Source organism: Saccopteryx leptura, chromosome 7 (assembly GCF_036850995.1).
Source record: "Saccopteryx leptura isolate mSacLep1 chromosome 7, mSacLep1_pri_phased_curated, whole genome shotgun sequence".
Lineage (NCBI taxonomy): Eukaryota > Metazoa > Chordata > Mammalia > Chiroptera > Emballonuridae > Saccopteryx > Saccopteryx leptura.
The window spans coordinates 117,320,772-117,346,819 of record NC_089509.1 but is presented as its reverse complement, the minus strand read 5'-3'; the positions used below and the strand labels follow the sequence as shown (position 1 = coordinate 117,346,819).

The 26,048-nt window shown below is 52.7% G+C and overlaps 1 protein-coding gene across 1 annotated transcript in view; it reads right to left on the bottom strand.

The window, feature by feature from the left end:
• Positions 1-26,048, bottom strand: part of AGAP1 (ArfGAP with GTPase domain, ankyrin repeat and PH domain 1) — a 322,164-nt gene that overhangs the window by 92,995 nt on the left and 203,121 nt on the right. Inside the window, exon 13 of the mRNA XM_066346522.1 lies at positions 7,384-7,542. Coding sequence (XP_066202619.1) covers positions 7,384-7,542 — 159 coding nt within the window. The remainder of the gene's footprint in view (positions 1-7,383; positions 7,543-26,048) is intronic.

Sequence of the window (26,048 nt, the reverse complement as noted above, 5' to 3'; positions counted from 1 at the left end):
CCCGCCAAGGTTGGCACCCGTCCTGTCCGTGTACCCGTTCCCTCAACCCGCATCTAGGATGCCTTATGTCCAAGCCCCACCCGTCTTGTGGCTTTTAACTCCGGAGGGCGTCACGATGAAACCTGTCAACGGATGTCACCCCACAACCTCACACGGGCGTCAGAAGACCTGTCCAACCAGCGGCCAAGGCCATCCAGCCCTGGGTAGGGAGCTGCCCTCTCTCAGGCCGCAGTCTCTGGAGTTACGAGGACAGCACAGTGACCCTTAAGACACAGCCTGAGATGGATCCAGCCCTGGTGGCCAGCCGGCTGCGTACATGCAGCTGTCCCTTTCCTCTGCTCCCTGGTCTGGAATGGGGCTCTCGCCAGTCCCCTCCCATGGGGCCCTGGTGCCCGGTGGCTGTCACACACTGCCATCATCGGCAGGAGCAGCAGGGCTCTGCCACTGTGTTGAGCGGACCACGTCCCCATCTTCTGCCTCGAGGGACGGTCTGCGAAGCCGCGCTGGCTCCCAGGGAACAGGACTCTCTGCGCTGGGGTGGCCGCAGTAACCCTCTCAAGAGGGGAGACAGGCTTCCTGTTCTTTGGGAAGGACCCTTAGTTCATGGTGAAATACAGAAACCGTGGCTGGAAGGGACCACAGAGCCCAAGTCCTCCCTGTCTAGATCGGGGTTTCTGGACCCCCGCACGGGTTTCATTGTGGCCGGATCATGCTCAGTTGCGAGGGCTGGCTGTCCCGTGTACTGTAGATCAGTCACTCAGCAGCACCTCTGGCTTCTCCTTACAGATTCCAGTAGCACGCCACCCCTCTTTCCTGGTGGAGACACCCCCAAAATGTCTCTAGATATCATCAAATGTCCCTTGGGGGGGGACGGCGACAAATTCACCCCCTAGAGAACCACTGGTCTAGGTGAAGAGACCCAGGGCCAGAGGGGCTGACAGACGGCGACTGGCAACAGTATCCTTCTCCACCATCTGCTTAAAAGGATCTCTAGACTTCTGCCAGGGGAAATGAGAACCGCTGGCCTTCAGGCATGAAACGCGCTGCTCGCGTTCTGATGCCGGGGCAGCGTCCCCCCTGGTCAGCACCTGCTGCTGGAAATAGCTGACAGGAAGGAACGGAGGAGACAAGAGCACAGAGTACAAAGTCTGATCGGGAGGAAGAAAAAGCTACCTCGCACCCCCTGCGGCCAGGCACCCTAGGAGGCGCCCGCTTTCTCCTTGGTGGCGTGCAGAGAAAGGCAGGCAGGCTCTGAGCCGAGAAAGGGGCCGGGGTCAACCCTTTAATTAGGCGACGAGCTGGTGAGCAGAGCACGCGCGCCCGGCGGCGGCGGAGATGGGGAGTGCCCAGCTTTGAGAGATGAGAGCCCCCGGCCTTTTCCATGGGGAGCCCAGCGGAAGGTCGACGGCAAACCCCAGGGAACCGTTTTTTTTGAATGCCAGCCAAGATTTTGGGAGGAACCGATGATAAAGGAAAAAGTTCAGGAGAAGCGAGACAAGGGAAAAATGTGTCTACGGTATATATTTCCTTTAAAATACCAAACTTTGAATAAAAGATAAACAACCTGGACAATACTGTGTTTCAGTGTGAAGCGTTCTTTTCTCTAAAAAAAATAAAATAAAAACAAAGAATAGCAGAGGGGGAGAGGGATGAGCTTTGAAATCGGGAAAGACCTGGGTTTGAATTCCGGCTACTCCTTATGAAGTGTGGCCTTGAAGTTTCTCAGCCTTTGTGGAACCTTGATGATCAAACAGGGATAATGATTTGCGGGAAAGGAGAGCTGGAAGTCGAGCTCCTGAGGCAGAGGCAGGTGGCGACAAAGGCAGTCCACGTGTGTGGGTCCTCCCTTTCCCCTCGTTAAAACCCTGCTACACGGTAAGCCTCCTGGGAGAGGGGTGCACTACCACCCTCTGCTGGTCACATGCTAAAATTGTCAGCATACTGCCCAAGGAGAGGGGAAAAAAAGGGACTGTAATGTAAAAGTTGAAACTGATGAACTCACAGCAAGCAGCAGAACTGGGAACCCGCAGCTGAAGCACAGTGCTCAGGAATCTCAAATGCTGGGTGTTGACCTCCCGCTGGGACTAACTCTATGAGGGAGGGCGGGGGGGGGGAGGTGAACGTTCAAGTTTTAGCAACAACTCAAATGCTCCAGCTTCACAACCAACCGCCGGTCCTGCTAGGAAGACGCGGGATGAAACGGTCGTAAGGAAAGGCGCATGAACGAGCACACACCTTCCCCATAGAGGAGGGAAGATGAATGTGGTTTCATACTTGACGCTGACAAGGCTGGACGATGGCCTGGTGGAGGCGGGCCGCTCCAGAGTCATTCCAAGCAACGCGATATATTGACGGTGACGGCCCATCAGGGTGGAAGAAGATGAACAGCAAGAATGAAGCAATCGGGAAGAAGGGGCGGGGCCAGCAGAGCAACCTGCCAGTCAAGAGGCGGGGAAGGCTGGTTGCCACGGCCACAGCAAGAGTTAAGGCTCCTGGGGCCAAGGCTGGTGCTCGCTGGAGTCCCCCATGTGGGCAGGGGCCCCCTGGCACAGGTGTGGTGCATCTAACAGGTACCCCGCCTTGGGAGTGGGATGTGACAACCAGGAGAGCTACAAATGACCCCCATGGACTCCACCCCCCTCCCTCTGCTGCCCAGGGCAATGCTCCCACTCTGGGCTGGCACTTCTAGAGAAAAATCACCCGTGGGGAAAACGGTCAATCAAAAAATAAAAATAAAAATCGCATGCTCCTGGTGAGATTCAAGAAAACCCTCAGCCAATAGCTGTTAGGGAGATAATTGTTCTGAATCTATCAATAAAACCCAGCTGCGCTCCTCTGTTGACTCCGAGCACCAATTTCTTTCACCCGGGATTATAAGTTGGTGTTCACGGGCTCGCTGCTGCCATTACGGTGATAAACAGTTTAAACCACAACAGGCTCTGACGTGTAGATCAATTCTGGGTCCATAAAGAATCGGCACAAGAGGTTCCCGGACAGGAATTTACAGCCACCAGTTTTTATTCCCTCTCACTGCAAAAATTACTTCTGTCAAACACTTAGGGGAGTGAGAAAAAAATGTTAAAAAATTAATTTTTCATGTACTACGGGAACAGCCTTTTTTTTTTACAAGGCGGAAGCCCAAGATGAATATGTTCCTGCACTTAAAAAGATGACGCCGGGCGGCAGGCGGCGCTCAGCGGCAGAGGGGCCGCATCCCCCCCCCCCCCCCCCAGTGCTGCCTACAGGACCGCCGACGGCAATTTGAAACCCTGAACTGAGCCGTCTGGCTTTTTCTCCCAGGGCAGATGCGGGTCTCGTGTTAGCAACGCCAAATTGTGTTAGACATTTAATTTTAAACCGCAGGTACTTAAACGTAAAAAAACCAACCCTCACAACAGCCATAGTCGTAAAGCAGCAGGGACACTCCACCGCGCAGAATGGATTCTTCCTTTCTTCCCCACCTTAATTTAACCAGAACCTCCTGTTTTGTAGCTCCGCGCACTACAAAGTGATCTATCTCATTAGGAGTCGCTCACAGAGGCTTGAAAGACAAACCTCCCCCCAGGGTCCCCATGCGTCTGGTGGGGAAGACTTTGGAAAGTTCTCTGGTGCCGAAGTCTTAATTTAGTGCGGACAACGGGACAGAGAAAAATGGAGTGCCGATGTTGTTGTTATTATTAGGTTTTACAATAAAAGCATATTCACTGATACGCGGGCATTTATTTGAATTCAAAAGCAACTGAGCGTCTCCCCATCCCTGTTGCTAGCACAGCCGTAAGCTTTTTATGACGCCGACATCCAAACCGAAGACTCGGGGGAAAAATGTAAAAATGATTAAAAAAAAAAAAAAAAGAGAGGGTGGGGTTTTGAACCAACTGCCCCTTAAAAAGGAACAGTGTTGCAGAAGCTCTCCATTCTGCTTTTGTCTTTTTGTGATCATCTTCCAAGCACAGAAGGGAAATCGGGCGCCCGAGCGGAGGTCTCGAAATCCATTTCCTAAATGAGTTTTCTTGAAGCGTTGGTCAGATCCTGCGTCCTGATGATGTTCGTTAAAAATGGCTCCAGGTCCGGCCAATTGACGAGTCCGTGAGGGCTGGGATGGTGCCACCAGGAGGCCAGGACGCTCCCCTCACCGCAGCCGGACGGGGTTTCTCAAGCCCTGGGTGTCCCTGAACCGCCCTGGGGTCTCAGTAACATGCCGCTTGGATCCGGGAAATCTCCCAGAGACAGCCTGGGACTCTGCATTTCTAGCTACCTCCCAGGGGCTGCCAGACACCACTTGGTCCATGACCAGTCTGAGAAGCAGGATTTAGAGGGGTCATTCTCAAGCGTCAGCAGTTGGCACCAGCCCGTGGAGGGCTTTGTCGCGAGCCCCACCTGGACGGGACCCAAGAGACTGTCATTTCTAGTCAGTCCCCGGGACATCGCTGCCCTCTGCGTAGGGAGCCCATTTCAAGAGGCCCCCACGTGGACCTAAAGTCTGGAACGAGGCCACCTGCATAGGCATCCCGGTCCTTATCAGGATGGGACTTTGGACCAGGGACACGGAGTCCTTATGTCTCCGTCAGACAGAGTCCACCACCATGTCTCCTCCCTCAGGATCAAATGAAATGATTCATAGGAAGTCCTCAGTAAACATGACCTCCTGTCATTACTACTTAGTGTTTCCCTTTCAACAGTGGCTTGGTACGACATCCCCTCAATCCTTATAAAACAGGGCATGAAGGCAGAGCCTGAAAAACGGGGAGAATGATAGCGCTTCTGTTGTGTTTCTGGATTCTGCGATTTAAAACGCCAGCCGCCGGCGCTGATTTGGGGTTCTGGGTGCCCAGCCCGCGCCCTCCGCTCCTGTTCTTCTGTCCTCTGGCTCACACCCCTGTCATTTTCCGCCGCTCCACAGTCCTCCCCCTCCCCCGCCCCCTCCCCCGGCCTCCTCGCCGAGCCTTTGTCCAAATTGCCTCAATGCTTTCTAATAACCTCCTCCTGCGGTTTTGCACAAAAAAGTCCATCTGCTTCTTTAAGCACTGCTCAAGTTCGACGCTCTTTGGGAAGCTCCCTTGATTAACTCTAACTCTACCTGCACAGCCTCAGCCGGGCTTGCTCTCCAGTGCTCCATCCGCATGCAGCCCGCCGGGCTGGGGGCGGGGCTGGGGGCACAGACTCCTGTCTCTCTTCTCCGGTGTGGGCGGGGCTCGGGCTCTGTCCCGTCGGGGACCCTAACTGGTCTTCAACAAACACGCAGGCCACTACAAATTAAGCATGGTGACCCGAGGGCACGACTAGAGAGGAGAGATCGCTATGTACATTTAAAAACAGCATTTACACAGACAGGTGACCTCATTGTCTTACGGGGACTTGGATAAATACGTGTACGGCCCCGGGAAGACCCTTCCCACCAAACCCAGGGTCTGGCACTCATGTCTCTTCAGGACGCGGTGGGGCGGGCGCGCTCACCGCACACGGGTGTCTCCCGAGCTAGGAAGGAGGGGAAAGGTCAGCCACTGAGTCTGGATCACGGAGGGGATCGGGAAGAAGGGCAGCGAGGATGGAATGGATTTTAGATTCATGTGCTGCGTCCAACGCCTTTCCTGAAAAATATTCTGAGCGCAGGGAAGGCCAGACTGGGGGTGACGCTCTCTTTTAGGGGATGGTCTTCCTGAGCCCCGCCCCCTCCCCCAGCTGTAACTCCTATAGGGCAGGCTGTCCCCCTAACCAGGCTGTGTGGAGGGCTCAGCCACTCTCAGGCGTTTGAAGGCAGGGCCTCACCTGTGTGTGTGTGTGTGTGTGGGGGGGGGGTGGAAAGGGGGGTGGGGGTGGCGGTGGGGTGGGGTGGGGGGTAGCTCAGCTTGGGGAAGGCCCGCAGGAGTTCCTCCCACCCTCAAATGTACGAACACACCCCCACAGACAGGTAGCCACAGAATAAACCCAATCAGCGAGTAATGCTAACACTAATTGAAAGAAAAAAAATCAATGCATTTCAACGCATTTGATAATGCAATACTTAAACACGCGTCCTGCCTGCTCCTCTGATAACAGCAGTAGCCATTCAGTACGGAAGACAAGGACCAGGTAGGACCAGCTGTTGTGCTGCGCACCTGAGAACCACACCGTGGGGTGAGGGAGAACACCCACCTCACAGGTGAGAACAGAGGCTCACGGAGGTGCGGTGTGGGGCCTGCCGAGGCCCCCCGGGCGGCGACTGGGGGCAATGATGAGGCACCGAGCCCGATGGGAAGCCCTCACCTGGCCTCCTCTGGCAGGTGATGGCTGGGAGCGCAGCTGTGGCCCATGACAAGCGAGCGGTTTACAATCGCAGAACCCCCTTTCTCGGGGTGCTCAAAGGATCGTCATGATTTCAGATGAAAGGCGGAGAGCCTGGGAGAGTCCTCCCCCCAAAGAGGGTGAAGTGACCTCTGCCACCTCCCACAGCCCGTTCTGAATGGGAACGCGTCCGGGAGCTGGGCCTGCAGGCACCAGTGTCACTCTGTGTGGACGCGAGCCCCTGCCTCTGTGGGCCCTCACTGCCGTGGCCTCCTGGGGAGCGGCCTTGACCGACTCCACATCTCCTCCTCATGTGGCTAGGGACATCATTCTCTAAGGTGGGTGTAGAGTCACCAGAAATACAGATGATGTTTACCTGCAGCAGCTGCTGGTGGGTCCACAGGGAAGACCTGACGCTGGGACTTTTAATTAGAACAAATTATGCTAAAATTACTCTAAAACCCGGCCTGATGGATGATATACAACGGCGGGAATCCCTTTAAACAGCAGTGAACAAACAGGCCACGACCAAACGCCACAGGCAACCCTGGCCGCAGGAGGTGGGCACGCCCAGCGCTGCAGGATCCCTGCTTGCGCACCGGCCAGGACTCTCTCCAGGGTGCACGCGGGCTTCCCAAGGAGCTGGACCCACAGACAAGGGGGGAGACCCTCCACAGTTTCCAGGATATACCAAGAATCTTGAGAAACGGATAAGGAGAAGGAATTATGCGTTTCCCTTTGATGGAAAACCCTCGCACAATGAGCACCGGCGCAGGGAGCACAGGCCACACAGCTCTGCCACCCCCGCCCTGCATGTGAGCCTGAGAAAGCCACCTGCCCCGTCTGTCTGCGGCCTCAGTTTCCCCATCTGTCAAGTGGGCATGAAAGCTATGCCTCCCTGCGCCAAAGAGGAACAAATGAGCAGACGTGGGTGATACGTGGGTGATACGGCTCATCAGGGACAGAAAGCTGCATCAATGGAAGGTGAGACGTGTAGAGCCGACACGCTGCCCCAAGGGGCCACCCACAGAACCGGGTGTGGAGAGGTCGGGGCGCCGTGTCCGGCCCCCAGCCTACAAACCGAGGACCGCGAGGTGGCCGCAGGTCCGCGTCCTCTCTTACCACTGCTGATGGCCGAGTTTGCAATGACTGTAGCCTCACTCCACTGGTCGGCACTGGAGACAGAGTAGGACCGTTGCTGCATGCCATCTGGTCGGCTGCCGAAGGAGCCCAGGCTGATGCCGCTTGCCATCTGAGACCCCGACGCACTAGTGACATTCCCTAGGAATAAACAAGTCAGGTGAACACTCCGCAGACTGCAGACCCCAGAAGTCAGCTCCAGCCAGTCTAAGGGGCCTTACGCGCCTGCACGCAGGGGACCTTGGCGCCCGGAGAGCTGTCGTCACGCGGCCGTGGAAGCGGACGCGTCATGCGCAACAGCATTCGGCAGGAAGGAGGGGGCGGCGCGCACCTGGAGCGCTTGGCAGAGCATGGCGAAGGGGCCGAACGCTTCACCCAAAACGTTCTCAAAGACCTGTGGGCACAGCTGTCATCTCTAGATGGGCCGGAGGTGCAGTCGGAAGGCCCCCTTTCAGGAAGAGCCAGCCAGACGGGCCCTACGGAAGCCCTGCTGTGCCTGCGTTGCTGGACATGAAAACAGTTGCCAATCGGGAGCGGATTCTGGTGCCAGCAGACTGTTTCACGGTGAAGAGACGCCTGACGACCAACCCCAATCCAAGTTACCCGACGCAACACGGGGAGAAATGCGGACCCCTAAACCGGGTAAGTTTGCCCCTGGCCTTAAAAGGAGAAGCAGGGAGAAAAAAATCACCTTAGCCACCTCGTGGCGCACCTGCATGGCGGTGAAAAATGACTCCACTGTATACTTAGTGATTTGAATCAGTTGTTTGACGTCGGAATGAATTATTAGCTGGTCACACTAATTTTAGACTCAGACACAGACATGCGAGCCTCCTTCACAAAGCTCAGCCTTGCGGCTAGTCAGTCTGTTAGGTCTGTCTACACATCTCCAAAGGAATTTGGTTCCCTTAAAAAAAACCCTTCTCCAATTGTTTTAGGTTAGAACCAATTTTGTTTTACATGGTTTTGAAAAGACACCCTCTGAACTCAAGGGTGTGGGTCCGGCCCTTTTCTTCCTGGGGGGCGGGAAAGGGGAGGCGGACTGATCCCTACACCCACCAATCAGAACTGGTTTGGGGACGAGGCTCCTCCCACCACCCCTCCTGGGGCTCCCAGGCCCCTTCAGATTTTATCAGGAGAATTCCTAGCAGGCCAGAGGCTTCAGGATACTGCTGTTTTTAAGGTGGATGTAAGAAAGATGAAAAGATGGCAAGAGAACTGGGGAAAACAATGAGAAGATGCCTGCAAGCCGCGACCCAACGCTAAAACAGCCCCCACCCCACCCCGGAGCCCGCACAGCCACGGGGACACCTGCCACCTGAAAGTCGAGGAGATGTCATCCTTTCCTCCCTGGAGTGCCCGTTGGTACCTGACAGTCACGATCAAGTCTGAGATCTGTCCACAAAACCTCATTTTACACCAGCCTTAGGCACACAGGCCTGAACACCCCAGAAAACAAAAAGAAATTCAGTCTTGGGTCTGATGATGCCCCAAAACGCCACTCAAACCTGAAATGCCACTTCCCTCCCTCCTCCATTCTCTCTGGGTGTGGCTCCCCGGGGGGGGGGGGCTGTCTCCAAACTCCTGACACAGCCCTTGAAAAGGCACAGCCTCAGCTCTGTGCACCTGTCACTGGCTGCTTGAGGCGAAACTCCAGAAATCAGTGCCCACCACACACAGGAGAGCCCAGCCCAGCGGAACTTTGGATAAGGGCCGATAACACGTTCGAATAGAGAGATCCAACAAGGAGCCCACCTTAGGTGGACAGGTTCATCTCCAGGCCAAACATCCACTGTAGAAAAAAAAAGGGAAACATCCCTTGCACCCACCCTCTCGTGAAAGGGCCACGATGCTGGTCACGGGCCTGGGGCTGGACCACTGGCTGTTACACTTCTTCCCTGTGTGCTACCTGAACTCCTGCTGGAGCAGCTCGGCGGCGTGGCTCCCAAGGGGGACCCCCCCAAGCAGAGAGGGCTCTCAGGGGTGAAGAGACACACTGGTCAGGACTGCATGCTCCTGGTGTCGGGCTGCAGCATTCGAACGAGACCCTAGATCAGGGGTCTCAAACTCAACTCAGCATGTGGGCCGCAGAGCAAGATCACAGCCGTTCGGCGGGCCGCACTAGGTCTACAAAAGGCAACTGTTACGCAACACTTTTCTCACTGCAGTTGAAAACAAAAAAAAAATCAGTACAACAAGCACAATCGTACATGCAGTTTACTCAGTGTCACAAAACGACCAGAAACTGTAGTTCGCATCACAACTGCTGTTAACTAAGCTAATATCTAGCTAGGATGCTAGAGAAATGAAAAATACAAGTAGGCCCCTAGGCTTACTTAATTTTATCCAAAATATTTTGAACTTCGTGGATTAGTCTGCGGGCCGCACAAAATTGTTTGGCGGGCCGCATGCGGCCCGTGGGCCGCGAGTTTGAGACCCCTGCCCTAGATGCTGAGCGGAGCCCTTCGGGAGGCCGACCCTTACAGCCCGCGGGCTCGGGAGGGTCTCCTTACCCCACCCCCACTCCAAACAGAAACAACACGACTGAATTCTGGCCAAATGAAGGGGTGGCTGTGGGCGCAGTCACGAGAGTAAAATTTTAAAACCGATCCACAGACGTGTGACGGGAGTGTGGGCTGAGCTCACAGAGGCTTTTTTCTTTTCTTAGTGGGTAATGACATCTTTTTAAAAGCAAAATGAATGTGGGAGATTTCGTCTAAAAAAGTCTGACAGCTCCTGACATCACTCTCAAGATGAGTCGAACCTGGAGGCCAGGGGCCTGTATTTGTGCGGACGACAGGTGACCCTTGACATCCAAGGGGGCCACGTCCTGATACTCAGAATACCGCCAAGTCAAAACTGCACCTGCTGCACCTAAGCTCCCGAACCCCAAAGCGTCCCCTAGCCCACCTCAGACACTGACATAGCCACAGGTGGGCAACACCATCTCACTGCTGCTGCCCAGTGTCACGCGAGAGTAGCACGCCACGTATCACTGGCCGGGGAAAAGATCAAAAATCAAAACTCAAAGTAGCAGTTGGCCCTTTAATGAGAGGCTTGGGGGGCGGGTGCTGACCTTCCCACACAGTCAAACATCCACGTATAACTTCTGACGCCCCCAAAACGTAACAACTGTTGAGCGGAAGCTTTACTGATAACACAGTCGATTAACACATTTATTTGTATGTTACATGTATTATACACTGTGTGCTCTTACAATCAAGTTAACTAGAGAAAAGAAAACGTTATTAAGAAAGTCATAAGGGCCTGACCAGGTGGTGGCACAGTGGACAGACCATCGACCTGGGACGATGGAGTTGTGGGCTTGAGCGTGGGATTGTAGGGATGACTCACGGTCGCTGGCTTAAAGCCCAAGGTCACTGGTTCGGCTGGAGACCCCCGGTCAAGGCACGAATGAGAAGCAATCAATGAACAACTAAGGTGCTGCGACCATGAGCTGATGCTTCTCATCTCTCTCCCTTCCTATCTGTCTCTGTCTCTCTCCCACAAAAAAGAAGTATGTAAAAATAAAAACTAAAAAATCATGCGGAGGACCCGGGTTCGATTCCCGGCCAGGGCACACAGAAGCGCTCATTTGCTTCTCCACCCCTCCGCCGCGCTTTCCTCTCTGTCTCTCTCTTCCCCTCCCGCAGCCAAGGCTCCATTGGAGCAAAAGATGGCCCGGGCGCTGGGGATGGCTCTGTGGCCTCTGCCTCAGGTGCTAGAGTGGCTCTGGTCGCAACATGGCGACGCCCAGGATGGGCAGAGCATCGCCCCCTGGTGGGCAGAGCATCGCCCCATGGTGGGCGTGCCGGGTGGATCCCGGTCGGGCGCATGCGGGAGTCTGTCTGACTGTCTCTCCTCGTTTCCAGCTTCAGAAAAATGAAAAAAAAAAAAAAAAAAAAAGAATAAAAAACAAACAAAAAAAAAACTAAAAAATCATAAGAGAAAATATATTTGCTGTACTTATTAGAAAAAACTTGCCTGTAGGTCAAATCTATGTTGTTCAAGGGTAAACAGTGCAGTTTCTTCTCAAAGTGGATCACTTTTGGACCATCTGAAATTTGAAAATCGCTAAGCTGAACCATCATAAGTTGGGGATCGTCTGTGTATGTCTAAATCTGTCTATGGTATTGATACTACAGCTTGAGGGTCAGGGCACACATCGGCCCTTCAGCCCACCGCACGTCACTCAATTACCTGCCTGGTTCCCAACCTTCGGCCTCTATGAGTCATAAAATCTCCAAAAATATCTGCATAGGAGGACCCACATGTGTATGCATTCCCTTGTTTAATTTCAGTTAAAACTTTCCTGAATATCAAACAATCAAGAAGACCAAGCAACTGTGACCTAAGCTGTTTCCTGCGATGATACAGAAATGTATTTGTTTCACTGAAAACAAACAAAAAATTAGGAAGGGTGAGAAAACGGTGTCTGCCCCAAAACGTACAGTTTGGAGATACACAACCCAGTACTGTCTGGAAACGAAGACACAAGAAGACGCATGTGGTGACGCGGAGACGAACCAGCGGTTCACAGGCTGGGGCGCCACGGGCCAGGAACCCTGATGTGGCGGGTCTGACGGAGGGCGGCTGGCCGGGAAGTGTCACACCCCGTCACACCCCGTCACACCCTGTCACACCCCGTCACACCCCGTCACACCCTGTCACACCCCAGGGGCGAGCGGTCCTGGACCAGTGGTCCCACCCTGAGGCATTTCCAGAAACCCAACAGTTCAAGGCACTGTTTATCCCCAGATGTTTTGTGAATATTTTTTAGTGACTACACAGATGTAAAGTCTGATTATACTGTAGTAATTTATGTCAGAAGTTCAGATGCTGATTTGCATACACGTCCAGCAAAGGCTAATGTGTAAATTTCATTTCTGTTCCTGAACGAAGGTCACTAGTGAATCGGTCAAGTAATACTGTCCCTGACTCCAGTTTGTTTCGTTGTTGCTAAGATCTAGATCAGCGGTTCTCAACCTGTGGGTCGCGACCCTGGCGGGGGTCGAACGACCAAAACACAGGGGTCACCTAAAGCCATCGGAAAATACATATTTTATTTAAAAACGTATTGTATAATAAATATGTATTTTCCGATGGCTTTAGGCGACCCCTCCCGGGGTCGCGACCCAAAGGTTGAGAACTACTGATCTAGATGCATCCAGCACACGTCCCCTTGTCTGCGACCACCCGGGGAGCTTTCGCCTTTAGAAATACCTCTAAGCACAAAAGGGAGGCGCTATAGTATAAGTCACTCTACTCTCTCTCAAAGCGCTTACTCTCGGCTACGCTGCTCCTTGCCCAGGAATTCATTTCACACGCTAACGACTCATTCGCTAAGGCTGAGGCGTCTGGAGTTCTCACTTGGGAAAGAAGACTTACCTGACGATCTGAAGATCAAGCCCACCTTGGACACAGTGGTGCCTGAGCACGGTCCTGAGCGCCCCAGGGTTCCTACAGGCTCCAGGCAGCAGACAGGCCGGGCTAGGGCCCCTCTCCCAGGGTCGGGCGGCGTGGCTGGGGCTCCAGAACCCACACGGCCGTCAGCGGTCAAGGGGAGAGTCCCTGTCGTGGGGCAACTACAGTCTACCTGGCCCAGTAGAAAGCGTTGGACAAGTCCGCCTGTGGCCGGAGCGCTAGCCGAGGAACAACGCAACAGCCGTAAGGAGGTGTGAGAGGCAGGGAGGTCACGCCTGCCGACGGCTCAGGAACGGCTCCGTGGATCACTGCAGACATCGGAGGTGACCGCTCTCTTTTACTGCACCTCCCCCGGACAGCCCACACTGCTCTCCTGACCCTCCTGATGGGCAGCCTTCGTAGAGCTTCCCGGTGCGTCCCTCTCTCAAGAGTCCCGTTCTTATTTCACAACCTAAAACCACACAGACAGACGTGCACGGTGCCCACCTGAGAACAAACACCACGAGAATGTCCACGGTGGCGCCCAGTGGCCCGAAGGTCCATGCACCACGGGTACCCTGTGGTGTATCCATGCGACGGAGGGCTAGATACCAGTAGGGAGGGACGAGCTACTGACTACTGACTGAGCTGGTCCTGGGTCACACAGGACCGCACGGCAGAGAGGAGGCGGGCGGGACATGGGTCACACAGGACCGCACGGCAGAGAGGAGGCGGGCGGGACCTGGGTCACACAGGACCGCACGGCAGAGAGGAGGCGGGCGGAACATGGGTCACACAGGACCGCACGGCAGAGAGGAGGTGGGCGGGACCTGGGTCACACAGGACCGCACGGCAGAGAGGAGGCGGGCGGGACCTGGGTCACACAGGACCGCACGGCAGAGAGGAGGCGGGCGGGACCTGGGTCACACAGGACCGCACGGCAGAGAGGAGGCGGGCGGGACATGGGTCACACAGGACCGCACGGCAGAGAGGAGGCGGGCGGGACCTGGGTCACACAGGACCGCATGGCAGAGAGGAGGCGGGCGGAACAGACAGCCGGGAGCGCAGCCACTGCGACGACCCCATCCTGCGGTTCAGGATCAACACGCAGAAGTCATTCATGGAGGGAGGAGTCAGGTGGCTATCGTCCTCGAGTGTGTGTGTGTGTGTGTGTGTGTGTTCCGGGGCAGGTGTGGGCAGTGACAGGATGTGGCCCACAGGGGCTTCCTGGGTTGCTGGCCGGCCACCTGCTGCTTCCTGACCTGCCTGTCGGTCACTGTACACTTACTTAGCTATGACTCAGGATTCTGCACCTTCTGTGTGTACCTTTTATCAATAATATTTATTCCCCCCCCACCCACCACCACCACACACACACAAAAAAAAGCAGCTAACCAAGGCCATTTAAACGGTTTGTGAACTTGGCTGTCAGGTCAGGGACTAGGAGAGATGGGGTCAGGTTGGGCAGAAGGCAGTGTCACCAGCATCAGGTCCCCAAAGGATGGCCCTGCCGGACAGAGTAGAGGACCCTCGTATCCACAGGAAGTGGGTCACAACAGAGCCTGTTTAGTATCATCCAATATATTTTTTTTACCCCAAATACAGTCAGCGTGGCCATGACGTACGTACGGACCACCTGGCCCACTCTGAACTATGCCGGTGTTTCCTCAAATGTCCATCTAGGGGTCGGAGCTGCCAGGTGGGCTGGCTGGCAGGGGGCAGCGGTCACCATGCTAATCCCGGGTCCCAGGCGCCGGCTGGCTCCTCAGTAAGGGATGTCCTCGTGCTGACGAGAATTAAAATCCCTCGGTCAACGGCACCAGATCTGCTCCCCCATAACAGGGTCAGCTGGACGCACGGTCCTGGAGTGGACCAGCGAGCGGATCTGAAAAGGCACCGCTTACCTCTTTCCGCTGGGCGCTATTTTCCTTGAAACAATTTGCATTTCAAAGCGGACGCGGCAGGTCCGTCTGACAGCGTGACCAGCGTGCGGCCAGCGCTGATCTCAGACCAGCGTGAAAGAGATGCGGCTTCTCTATTGAGCAGGAATGTTTTCATCCGCCCAAATGACATCAAAGGCAGCATCAGCCCTCTTTTAAGCTATACGGATTATTCTATTAAAAATAGCCCGTGCTGATTTTTTTTAACTATGCCTTGAAATAGGCTTTTCACGGCATTCAAGGAGAGGCTCATCAACAACCGCTTACTGCTGCTACATATGAAAATACAGCGTTTTGGCTCACTCGCCCGTCCTGACTTCGGTCCATCTTCACAAACGAGGCTGGACCTGACCCACGGCGGTGACTTAGGAAACAAGGTCCAGGGCATCTGCCTTACTGGTTCGATCGCCTGAAAAAGGAGCAGCAACTCACTCCCAGCGACAGGTGCGATGCGGAAGTTTCGTGGACGCTGAGCTGCGCAGGGAGAAAAACCCCAGGAGGACTCCAGCGGTGGGGCAGTGAAACCCTCATTTCCACTGTGGAGCTTTGTAATTAAAACAAACAGACAAAAACCCCATCGTTACAGGGCTATGATTTCTGGAAACTGCCTCTTCCCCTCGGAGGGCGCCTCACGCTTGGGGAGACCCATGTCCCTGGTCTCTCAGGAGATTCAAATGTCACAAGAGCTCCGAGGGGCAGGGACGCCCTGCAGACCAGCGTTTTGCAACGCCTCGCCCGGCGCTGCACGCACGGGGAACACCAGATTTGCAGGAATCCAGACTGGACGACGGAGGCCTTCCTAATGGCCACATCCCTCCTAACTAAGGCCTTCGCCATCTGTCCCGTCCTCTAATTAGAACCCCGAAAAGAATATAATTCACAGCATGACTGTAACAAGTGAGGTACAAATGACTTAAGTGCCCGTTCGCCTCACTATCTATGCTGGAAATCCACCTCCCCTTTGGCAACCAGGATTTCAGGCTAAGAGGATTTTTTTTTTTTCTCCCTGGGACGCATCCCGTATCTTTTCTTAAAGACGCAGGCGGCCGGGACTCTGTTCTGTGACACTTGTTGGGTATAACAGAGCCATTCAACACATTCACTGTTGCAGCAGGAATCTTGCATTTCTCAGACGACGATGCACTTTTTCTTTTTCTTTTGGTAAAATATTTTCCACAGTATGTTTACCGGAGGGGGAAAAAAAGGGATGTACAAGCTCCAGACCCAGCTGTAAGGGTCAATGTCATCACTACTGAACACAACCCTGCAGCCAGACTCAGAATTAAAATCCTGTGATCAGGCAGTTCAGTGTCACTCATGGAAATGTAGAAATAGTTCGTTTTACTCTTCTCTCTGCATATTCTAATTACGATACCATGGGGGGAAAGTGGGAGTCTCTTTTCGCTGTGTGTATTTCTTAAAGGTTCTCTGCAAAAACGATTACAGGTATAAAAATAACATGGGAGAGAGGTACACAGAAATCCCATCGAATAGATAGATCTTCTCTACAGTAAACATAGCATTCGTTACCATGACCACAGAATAGATGTCATTTTATACTGCAGTTCTTTCACATGAATTCTTCCCGTTTTCCATGTTGTTCCATTATCTTCACAATCATCTTAAATGTATAACATCTTACTGATTTAACGTAGACGATACATGGGACCGTTTTCCTACTTGTAGATAAGTTTTTATTGTTTCCATTTTCTCATTACTATAAACAACACTGCTAAGGACATCTTCCACTTTTAGGTTTTATTTCTTAGGATAGAATCCCGGAAGAGTTATTATTGGTTCAAAGAGCATAGCCTTTCTGACTTAAAATAAATGTTTCTGATTAATTTTCTTAGTGGCCAGTGGGCTAAAAAAGATGGAGCTTGGGCCTCTTAAAAACAATTCAGCCCATAATTTGTCAAATGAAAATAACAACATTAATAATCACCACCATCATCATCATCATCAAATGGTGGTGTTAATAATAATGATAATAAGTCCATGTGGTTGCTATAAGGTTTCAATTATGTAAAGTGCTTTGCAATCTGCAAAGCCCCTGCAGGTATTAGTGGTTATTAATTCTACCTTTTCTCTAGTTTATTTCTTAGTAAAAGCTAAAATAGTTAATAAAATATTCAGTAAAATATCTTATTAAAATGGGGGCTGCTGCCTGACCTGTGGTGGTGCAGTGGCTAAAGCGTCTACCTGGAACACTGAGGTTGTCAGTTCGAAACCCTGGGCTTGCCTGGTCAAGGCACATACAAGAAGCAACTACTACGAGTTGATGCTTCCCGCTCCTCCCTTGCCCCTCTTTCTTTCTCTCTCTCTCTCTCTCTCTCTCAAAAAAAAAAAAAAAAAATCAATAAAATAGAGTTGCTAATTTTGTTTGACTTTATAATCTAAAAAGCCTGCATGTTTTCTTTGCATCTGTCTGTGTGTCGACTGCTTGTGTTTTGGTTTGTATAGTCATCCTCACTTCGCGTAAGCGCAGACATGCGTCCGCCCAGTGGTGTCTTCTGGAAACCGACGGCACAGCGCTGAGCACAGGGACAGCTCAGTGACACCCCGGCCCCTTTTCCGTCTTCCCGAATTCCCCAGGCAGGTCGACTGGAGACACCCAAGCTGTCAGAGGCACACGGGGAGAAGGACAGAGAGCAAGACAAGAAACCCTGTCGGCTGGGACGTGATGGGGCCGAGGACGAGGGACCCCGCCGACGCCCCCACCGCTGCGTCACCGCTCACCCTGGGACGGGAGTGATGTGGGGTTTGGTACAAAGGGAAGACTGAAAACACTGAGCACGACAGAAGGTTCAGTTCTCACTGAAGTGAGCATATTTGGAAGTGAGTCTGAGTATTCACTCCGGAGACAGAGTCTGCTCTTCTACAGACGTCTGACCCCACGTTCTTCACTGCAGAGGGTGACCTTGCCCCCGGGCAGCTGCGTAAGGAACCCTCGCCACTACAGATCCTGGGGAGTGGGTGTGAGGTTACTTATGCTGATCTACCCGAGGCTCACGTAATGCCTCCTTAGCTGCACCCCGTTTCTTGGTGTGGGTTGCCTGAACGGACGTGGTTGCAATACAGTCACAGAAAGGTACGGCAGCATCAGCAGAAGGAAGTGAAAACCCAGGGTTTTCTGGTCAGCAGCATTCACGTAATAATAGTGTTTTAGAAAACGAAGTTCAGGATGCCCCCATCTCGCCCTCTAGGTGTCTGTTTGGTTGAATGCCCCCCAACAACTCAAGTCAGTCGTTCAGTCTCTTCCTTTGCTACGCATTTCGGTTCCTCCTTCGTAGGATACACACGGCAGGTGTGTTCTGCTCCACAGTGGGTTTGGCAGCGCTGCCGTCTCTGGTGACCACTGAATTTTCTAGCCCCTCTCAGGGCGGAGGCCAAGGTGGTCACAGGGCTCCGCCTCCACAGAGGGGCTCCGCCTCCCGCGCCTTATCAAACCCTCCCGTGCCTTATCAAATCCTCTCACAGAGTGGACAGAGAAGTGCTGGGGGTCAGAACACCGAGGGAAACCACGTCCCTAACTCTGAGGGCCTGAAGGTGAGCTGTGTGTGTGTGGGGGGGCGGGTTCAGGGTGCTGCTGGGCTTTACCTCTCACTGGCCGTCTTCCAGACAGAAGAACTTTCTCTCGGTGTATGACTGGTCACTATGAGGCGCCAGACACACGGTCCAGAGATCAGCAGAACGCCACGGCTACTCTGAAAACTTCTCCTCGGCCGGTGTGGGGACGAGGACGCAACCAGCAGGTCAGTTGTGAACTTGACCCTGACACAGAACGGCTCTCTCCCGAGGCCCAGGGTCCAGCCAGGCCCCGGCCAGCGGGCAGCTGCCTCGCCGAAGGCCGCTGGGACAAGAGGTCCGTCTCGGCAACTCCCCCTCCCACACTGACCTTTCTGCTGGGCTTGAAAGCAACGTGTCAACAGTGAAAACACAATTTCTTTACTGAGCATACATTCTCGAGAGGAACAAAGTTTCTACGGCAATTTCTAATTACTCACAGGGATCTCCGTTCCACAGAAATGCGGATGGCTCGGTGCTGGACATCTTTCTTAGGTGCTTAACAGAAATCGTGAAGGATCAAGTTGCTTTCGTTTGCTCTTCCAGTAATGAACACTCCATTTGGAATTCAAATAATTGGAGGTTTCCTTACACTGGGAAGCATGATTCTGATTTCTAGTTGAACTCTGTGCCCCGATGATCTCGACCGGAGGACGCTACAATGGGGGAACCGCTCTCTGCAAGACGGCCGGCGGCACTCGTCAGCAACATTCACCGCTCACGGCTCCCGTGATGGGCGACACTAATATTTACTAAGTGAAGAAATAATTGCTAGGTCACAAGACTAGCAGAGGACAACAAAGAAAGAGAGATAATGGCCTCTGCCTCAAAGAGTTTACAATTTAATGATGGAAACCACGTAACACACATGTGCTGGAATCTCAGTGGGCAGATGTACCCCCACAGAAATGACCATCACCACCAACCAGAAGGAACTTTTCCTAAAAGCTGAAGACACTGCAGCGCTTCAGGTTAATTTCAGACGCTTCAGGTTAATTTCAGACGCTTCAGGTTAATTTCAGACGCTTCAGGTTAATTTCAGATGTAGCGAATGTCCTAAAATTTTAGTCTAAGGGAAACCCCACGGAACATTTATTTTCACCCCTAAAAATCAAAACTTGCTAAACAGCCCCCCCCCCACACACACATGCCACTGAAACTTGGTTTGTGGAAGCGGGTCATCATCCCATGAGAACTGGATTTCTGGACCACCCTTCAGCAAAACAACTCGCAAACCGAGAAGGCTTGTTTTCCTTGCGGAGTATTCCACCGAGTTTCTGGAAGAACACTCAGCAAAGGCGCCCAGTTTATACATCAGAGGGTCTGATGCTGTAAACAAAGCCCCCCATGTGGTAAATGATGGGGCGGCCGGGGCAGAAACGGGGCGCGGAGCCGGGCTCGCTCCCAGGTTCTCCTCCGGAGCAGGAGCAGGAGCAGGAGCAGGCGTGGGACACGACAAAGCAGGACACGCGGTGGGGGTGGGCGTGGGGACAGGGAGGGGTGCACGCACAGCCCATCCGTACCGGGAACGGACTCCGGAGTTATTACAATGTTTTCTAGACCATTTGAAACTAAACAAAGGAAAACTTTGCTTCTATGAGACGACCACGGGGTCTGGTTTGAATGTGGTGTTCTTGTCTTATTATTATTTTTTTTTAATAGCTATCACCACTGTAACAGCGGCTTAGCGACGGCGGCGTCTGCAGTGCGAGCGGTTTTGATAAACAGCCTCTGCGGGCCACACAACGGGGATAATGTATCCTTAAGTACCGCCAATGAGCTGCCATTCTGCACAGCCAATTACTCCTGTGCGTCTGTCACTCAAAGGAAAAATGACTGAGCCCATTAGATGAAACCTTTGTCACTGTTCCTAATGCACTCTTAGGCCTCATTAATCTCCGGGAGCAGCAACAGAGCCGCCGGTGCCGCGCTGCCTCCCCGAACAGACCCACGTGAAGCCTCTCATCTCTCCCCCAAGTGCGCCGCGTTAATCAAGCTCCCCTTATTACCCAGTCCCTGTCACGGCGGAGAGCGAGCTCCCTCTTAAATGCTCTCATTATGACCCATCTTTAGAGCCGGCTAAGTGGAAAGAGAGAGAGAGAGAGAGAGAGAGAGAGAGAGAGAGGGAGAGGGAGGGAGAGAAGGAGGGAGGGGGAGAGGGAGGGAGGGGGAGAGAGAGGGAGAAAAGAGGAACAGGGAGAGAGAAAAGAGGAGAGGAGAAAGCAAGTCCGATCGCATTAATATTCATGACGATAATTAGTATTCTAGGTCACTGAATATTCATGCTATTAGTTTGGTTTTTTATGGGTTTTGCTGGATGTCCTGATTACTGAAGTGTGGAGGGAAAACAGCATGGCCGAGACTTTAGATGTCAACGGCAGTTCAACACTCAAAACCATCGAGGCTCCCTGCCCCTCGTCCCCCCACCCCCTGGAAACGCAGCCTCCACCCTCCTGAGGGGCTTCAGTGTTGTGAAACCACTGGGGGCCTGAAGTGGTGGGGGAGACGGGGGAGGGGAGATGGAGGAGGGGAGATGGAGGAGGAGGAGGAGAAGGTTTCCTGTGACAAAGGTCTAAGCATCCATCTGGTTCGGATAAAAACATAGTCACAGTTGCAAATAACCAACAAAGACCCACTTTAGAGACGAGAAGAGAGCTGTCATCTCAGAACAAAATGTCGCCATCGGGAGTTACGGAGACTGGGGGCGAGGGGGGCCCCGGACCTGGAGCAGAGCGCCCTGTGGAGGCTCAGGGGTGGTCCCCACGAGCACTCTCCCGCCTGCCCTCCTCGCTGCCTGTTGGGGTGTGGGGGGCACGGGTGTTAAGTCTACCGCATGACACGTCTACTGGAAGGCTCCAGAGACAAATCTTCTGGCACTGGAAAAATTAAATTCGGAAACAAATGCTCTCCCCTCCTCCTTCTCTTCATAAGTGACGAGCCCAGCTCTTGAGCTAGGCTCCTGATACAATTCCGAAGGCTCACTGCCCTCGGGCCACACTTTGGAAAGGCACACAGTGTGCCGTCCTAAGAAGAGACCTAGGTACCAGCTCCCCATTTTAAAGAGGAGGACGCTGAGTTCAGGGAGACACGACGGCACAGGGTCTGAATGCCAGGGAGGAAGGACTCGATTTAGTGTTTCTGACTCCAAAGCCCTTCCTTTAGGGCAATCAGTTTTCCTGCTCTCTCCTTCAAGGTCAAAATCATTGTCGGAGCTCCTATAACGGCTTTCTGTCCTTCTGTGGATATCATTCCACACCAAAGCAGCCTGGCTGAAAACTCAAGTCAGAAAACACTTCCGGACACACTGGACGCTGGACCGCCTTCTCTGGAAGTGCGTCTGAAACGACAGCGGGGTCGATTCTCTAACATGTGACTTCTGATGGATTCCCATGAAAAAGGCCGTGTAAGTTCCGAGCCCAAGGACTGGAAACAGCAGACACCACCATGGGCGTCCTGAGCGAGGGACCACGGACGAAGGGGAGGATGTGATGGAGAAGGGGGGAATTAAATAAGTCCGAGTAAATATCTTTTGGATTTCTGTTCTTTTCTTTTCTTTCTTTTTTTTTTTTTTGCTGGAGTAGATGCTGAAGTAATTTTTTCCAAATGCCACTGAGAGGTCAATGCTCTGCATCTCTGTTGTTACTGATCTAAAATGTCATTTCTCTCTGCCTTCACACCTGATTGATTATAGTTTGGCACTGCATATAGGCTTCTAGGCTCAAAATGACTTGTCCTTAGAAGGGAACTCTTCCACTGTCCTTTGGCACGGGGTGTTCTTGGAGGTCTACGCTCCATCAGCGTTCTCTTCCCTGGTAGGTAACCTCGCTCGTCTCCCACCTTGGACGCTTTTTAGTGTTTTCTCTATGTTTACAAAGCTCCCTCTCCCATCCATCTAAACACCTGACTCTTCAGACACTGGCATGTCCTTCCTCTCACCTCCAGCCTGTTTTCTTCCGTTCAATCATTGATTAACCAACAGTGGCTTTGGCCACGTCACTCAGACTATTTCACCGATCTATTCAAACTTTTTCGCGATCGTTTTTCCTTTAATTTTCAGTAACCTTTTGGTTCTTCAATCTTCTGTTTCATTTTATGGACACGGTCACTAACCTCTTTAACCTTTCCAATGACAGTAGTTGTAATCATTTTCTCTTAAATTCTCTTTCCCCAAATGACCCCTCTTTCTTCTAGGGGACCGGGCTGTCTTTGTTCATCTCGGTCCTTCACGTAGTTACTGTGGGTTTCCACCAACGCCTTGGCTGACCGTTCGTATTTATGAGTACGGCGACACGGGCTCCTTAGGCAGTGGAAGGGGTCGGCTCTGCAGCCCTGGAGCAGGTGTGTGGCACGCGCTGGCTGGTGGGCTCCAGGAAAGACAACAGTGTGGGGGGTTCGCGGGCCAGGCCGCTGGAGCCCTGTAGTTAACGTCCCTCACGGTCGAGGCTGCCTTTCCTTGACACCTATTATTCTTCTCTGTGGCCGCGTGGGGCTCTCGGTTCCCTGTCCACTTCCTTCTCTCTCAGGCACCGACGTCCATATCAGGGGCCCCCGCCCTGCCGGGAGTGCTAGGAGGTGGCGGTGGCGAAGGTGCGGGCGGCGAGCTCCTGCCGGAACACGCCCGCAGCTGCTGTGCCTGGCACTCCACCACTGCCCGCCGGAGCTGGGGCCTCGTCTTCCCGGCAGCCCCTCTGCGCTGCTCCCTCGCCACCCCCCACGCCCACCGGGAGGGACCTGGGCTCGGGTACCTGGACGTCAGGTGGCCCAGTAGAGTCAAGGCTCAGTTTCCACTTTGACAATGCACTTCCCTCCTCCTCCTCCAGCCCAGAGCTGACGTGAAGTCCGTCAGATTCTCCAGGTTTTACTGTATGAAAGGCAGTCAACATCCCAATTCTGGCAAAGCACCCTCCAAACCTGGAAGTCACGTAAGACCCCTCCCACCAGTGACGTTCTCTCCGTGGTGCCCTCTGTCCCCGCGGCACGCGCTGCCAGCCTCGGTGGTCTTATTTGTGTATACCCGACGGCACCCCTGGAGGGAGGGCCTTGGACCCCCCTCCTCTACTTCCCGAGTTCCCAGAACACCGACCAGGCCTGAGCACGGCGCAGACTCAGCAATCACGGTGAATGAAAGACACGTCAGACAGTGGTCCCCAACCTTTTTTGGGCCACGGACCGGTTTAATGTCAGAAAATATTTTCACGGACCGGCCTTTAGGGTGGGACGGATAAATGTATCACGTGACTGAGACAAGCGTCAAGAGCGAGTCTTAGACGGATGTAACAGAGGGAATCTGGTCATTTTTTTAAAAAATAAAACATCATTCAGACTTAAATATAAATAAAACGGAAACAATGTAAGTTATGTATTCTTTCTCTGTGGACTGGTACCGGTCCGCGGCCCGGGGGTTGGGGACCACTGACATAAGACACCCAAGTCATTAACCTGATGATGGGCGGAAACTGAAGGCCACATTGGCACACAGGCAACATAGTAACTGAATTATGGACTGCACTCGGCTGTCCACGAGGAAGTCAGGAGAGACAACCCCAGAGCTATTCCAGCTGACAAGACTTCAGCAAGACGGCTAGTTATAAAATGTACAAAACTTAGGCACCTGTTCATTTCTTACCAGTTAGATGACATAATGGATACATATCCTCTACCCCCCCCCGTGGATTAGTCTCATAACTCACCAAAAATGATAAACTAACAGAATGGATTAACTGTGTTCCCCGACAGGAAGCTCTCTGTGGTCAAGCTTTGGGTCCTTTAGCCATTCATCGACGGGACCAGAGCAGTGACAGGTCGAGTCCTGTGGGATTACTCTGAGGGGAAGGAGGAGGTTCTCAGCTGTTCTGAAGTTCTTTGGAAAGAAACCAAGGGCCGGGAATAGCCAAGAAAAACTGAAGGACAGAGGAGGAACGCTACACTGTGTGGTACCACCAGAGACCCACGGAGCCATAATGTGGACGGGCGTGAGAAGCCACCTCAGGCGAGAGACGGCGTGGACACTGCAGGCCAGCAGAATCGGCGTTTCTGGAGCCCAGAAATACAGCTACTTCGATGAAATGAGTTAGTTGTACAGTAAAAGGGACCGAGAGAACCAACAGGGAAAGGAAGCGTTCAGCAGAGAGAGACAGGACAACGGGTCACCTCTTTGAATTGAGTTTAATTAGATGCCCTATTGCAGCTGACAGACCCAAACAAATTAGAGGGAGGTTAGTGGCGAAAATTAAAAAATAAACGAGAAAGCACCTGGAGGGAACACACACGGTCATTTATTACACTGTTACTTCAACCCTTCAGTATGTTGGAACACTTTCATAATAAATAGTTGGAAATGTCTAAAAATAAAAAGGAAGAAGAAACAAGAGAATGATAAAGCTCAGAAATACGTACCTAGGGGTTATGATCTAATTTCGAGATTATTAAAGGCTTTCAGAAGGTCTACTGTAGAAACCACAGAAGTAAAAGACTTTATCTGATTATATATTAAAAACGGGGAACCTGTGAATGTAAATAAGACCAGACAGTATAAAAAAAACAAGGAAGAAATTGGGAAGATATCTGCAAAAATAGATTATAAAGTGTTGATATCCTTCATATACAAAGAGTTCTGACATATCAATAGGAAAAACCAAGCATGTAGTGCAAAACATGGGCAACAGACTCCTCCACACAGCTACCACATGATACGTATGGTCAAGGAATGTGTGAGATGTCCAACCTCACCACTAAGGGAAGAAATCCAAGTGAAGAAAGCACGAGGTGTCTTTTATTGCTTATCTGATTAGGCTAGAGTCCAGAAAACGATACTTAGGTAGTAGCAATGCCAGCAAGTGCAGGAGGGTCCAATGGGCACTCACTTATACCCGTTAATACCCGTTTTTGGAGGGTTACTGTATACAAAACCTTTCTAAAACTCAATTTGGAAATATGGCTCAAGAGACTGACAAATGTTTACACCCACTGAGTCCCCTCCACTTACAGACTTTTTTTTTTTTTCTGAAGCTGGAAACAGGGAGAGACAGTCAGACAGACTCCAGCATGCGCCCGACTGGGATCCACCGGCACGCCCACCAGGGGCGACGCTCTGCCCACCAGGGGGCGATGCTCTGCCCCTCCGGGGCGTCGCTCTGCCGTGACCAGAGTCACCCTAGCGCCTGGGGCAGAGGCCAAGGAGCCATCCCTAGCGCCCGGGCCATCTTTGCTCCAATGGAGCCTCGGCTGTGGGAGGGGAAGAGAGAGACAGAGAGGAAGGAGGGGGGGTGGAGAAGCAAATGGGCGCGTCTCCTATGTGCCCTGGCCGGGAATCGAACCTGGGTCCTCCACACGCCAGGCTGATGCTCTACCACTGAGCCAACCGGCCAGGGCCCACTTACAGACTTTTAAGACAATATTAAGTATTAGGCACAAAGATCTGGGTACAGGCACAGATCGGGTCTCCGTGAACGGAATAGTTCCTGGAAGGGAAGGCACCAAACAGAGATCTAGTTCAATGCTACTGAGATCGGGAAGCGAATTAAAGGGACAGGAAGTGCAGAGAGAAACGAACACTTGGCGTGAGCCAGCGCCCTAACGCAGAACCGGAGAGCTCACACGAGTGGAGACGGAAGGGGAAGGCTCTGCCCCACGTCAGGTCTTCGGCACCCAGCTCTAAACTAACAAAAAGAACACACACCCATTTTTTGGCTTAATAGCCCATCACTTGAAAATAGCATCTATAAATATTTCCTTCTC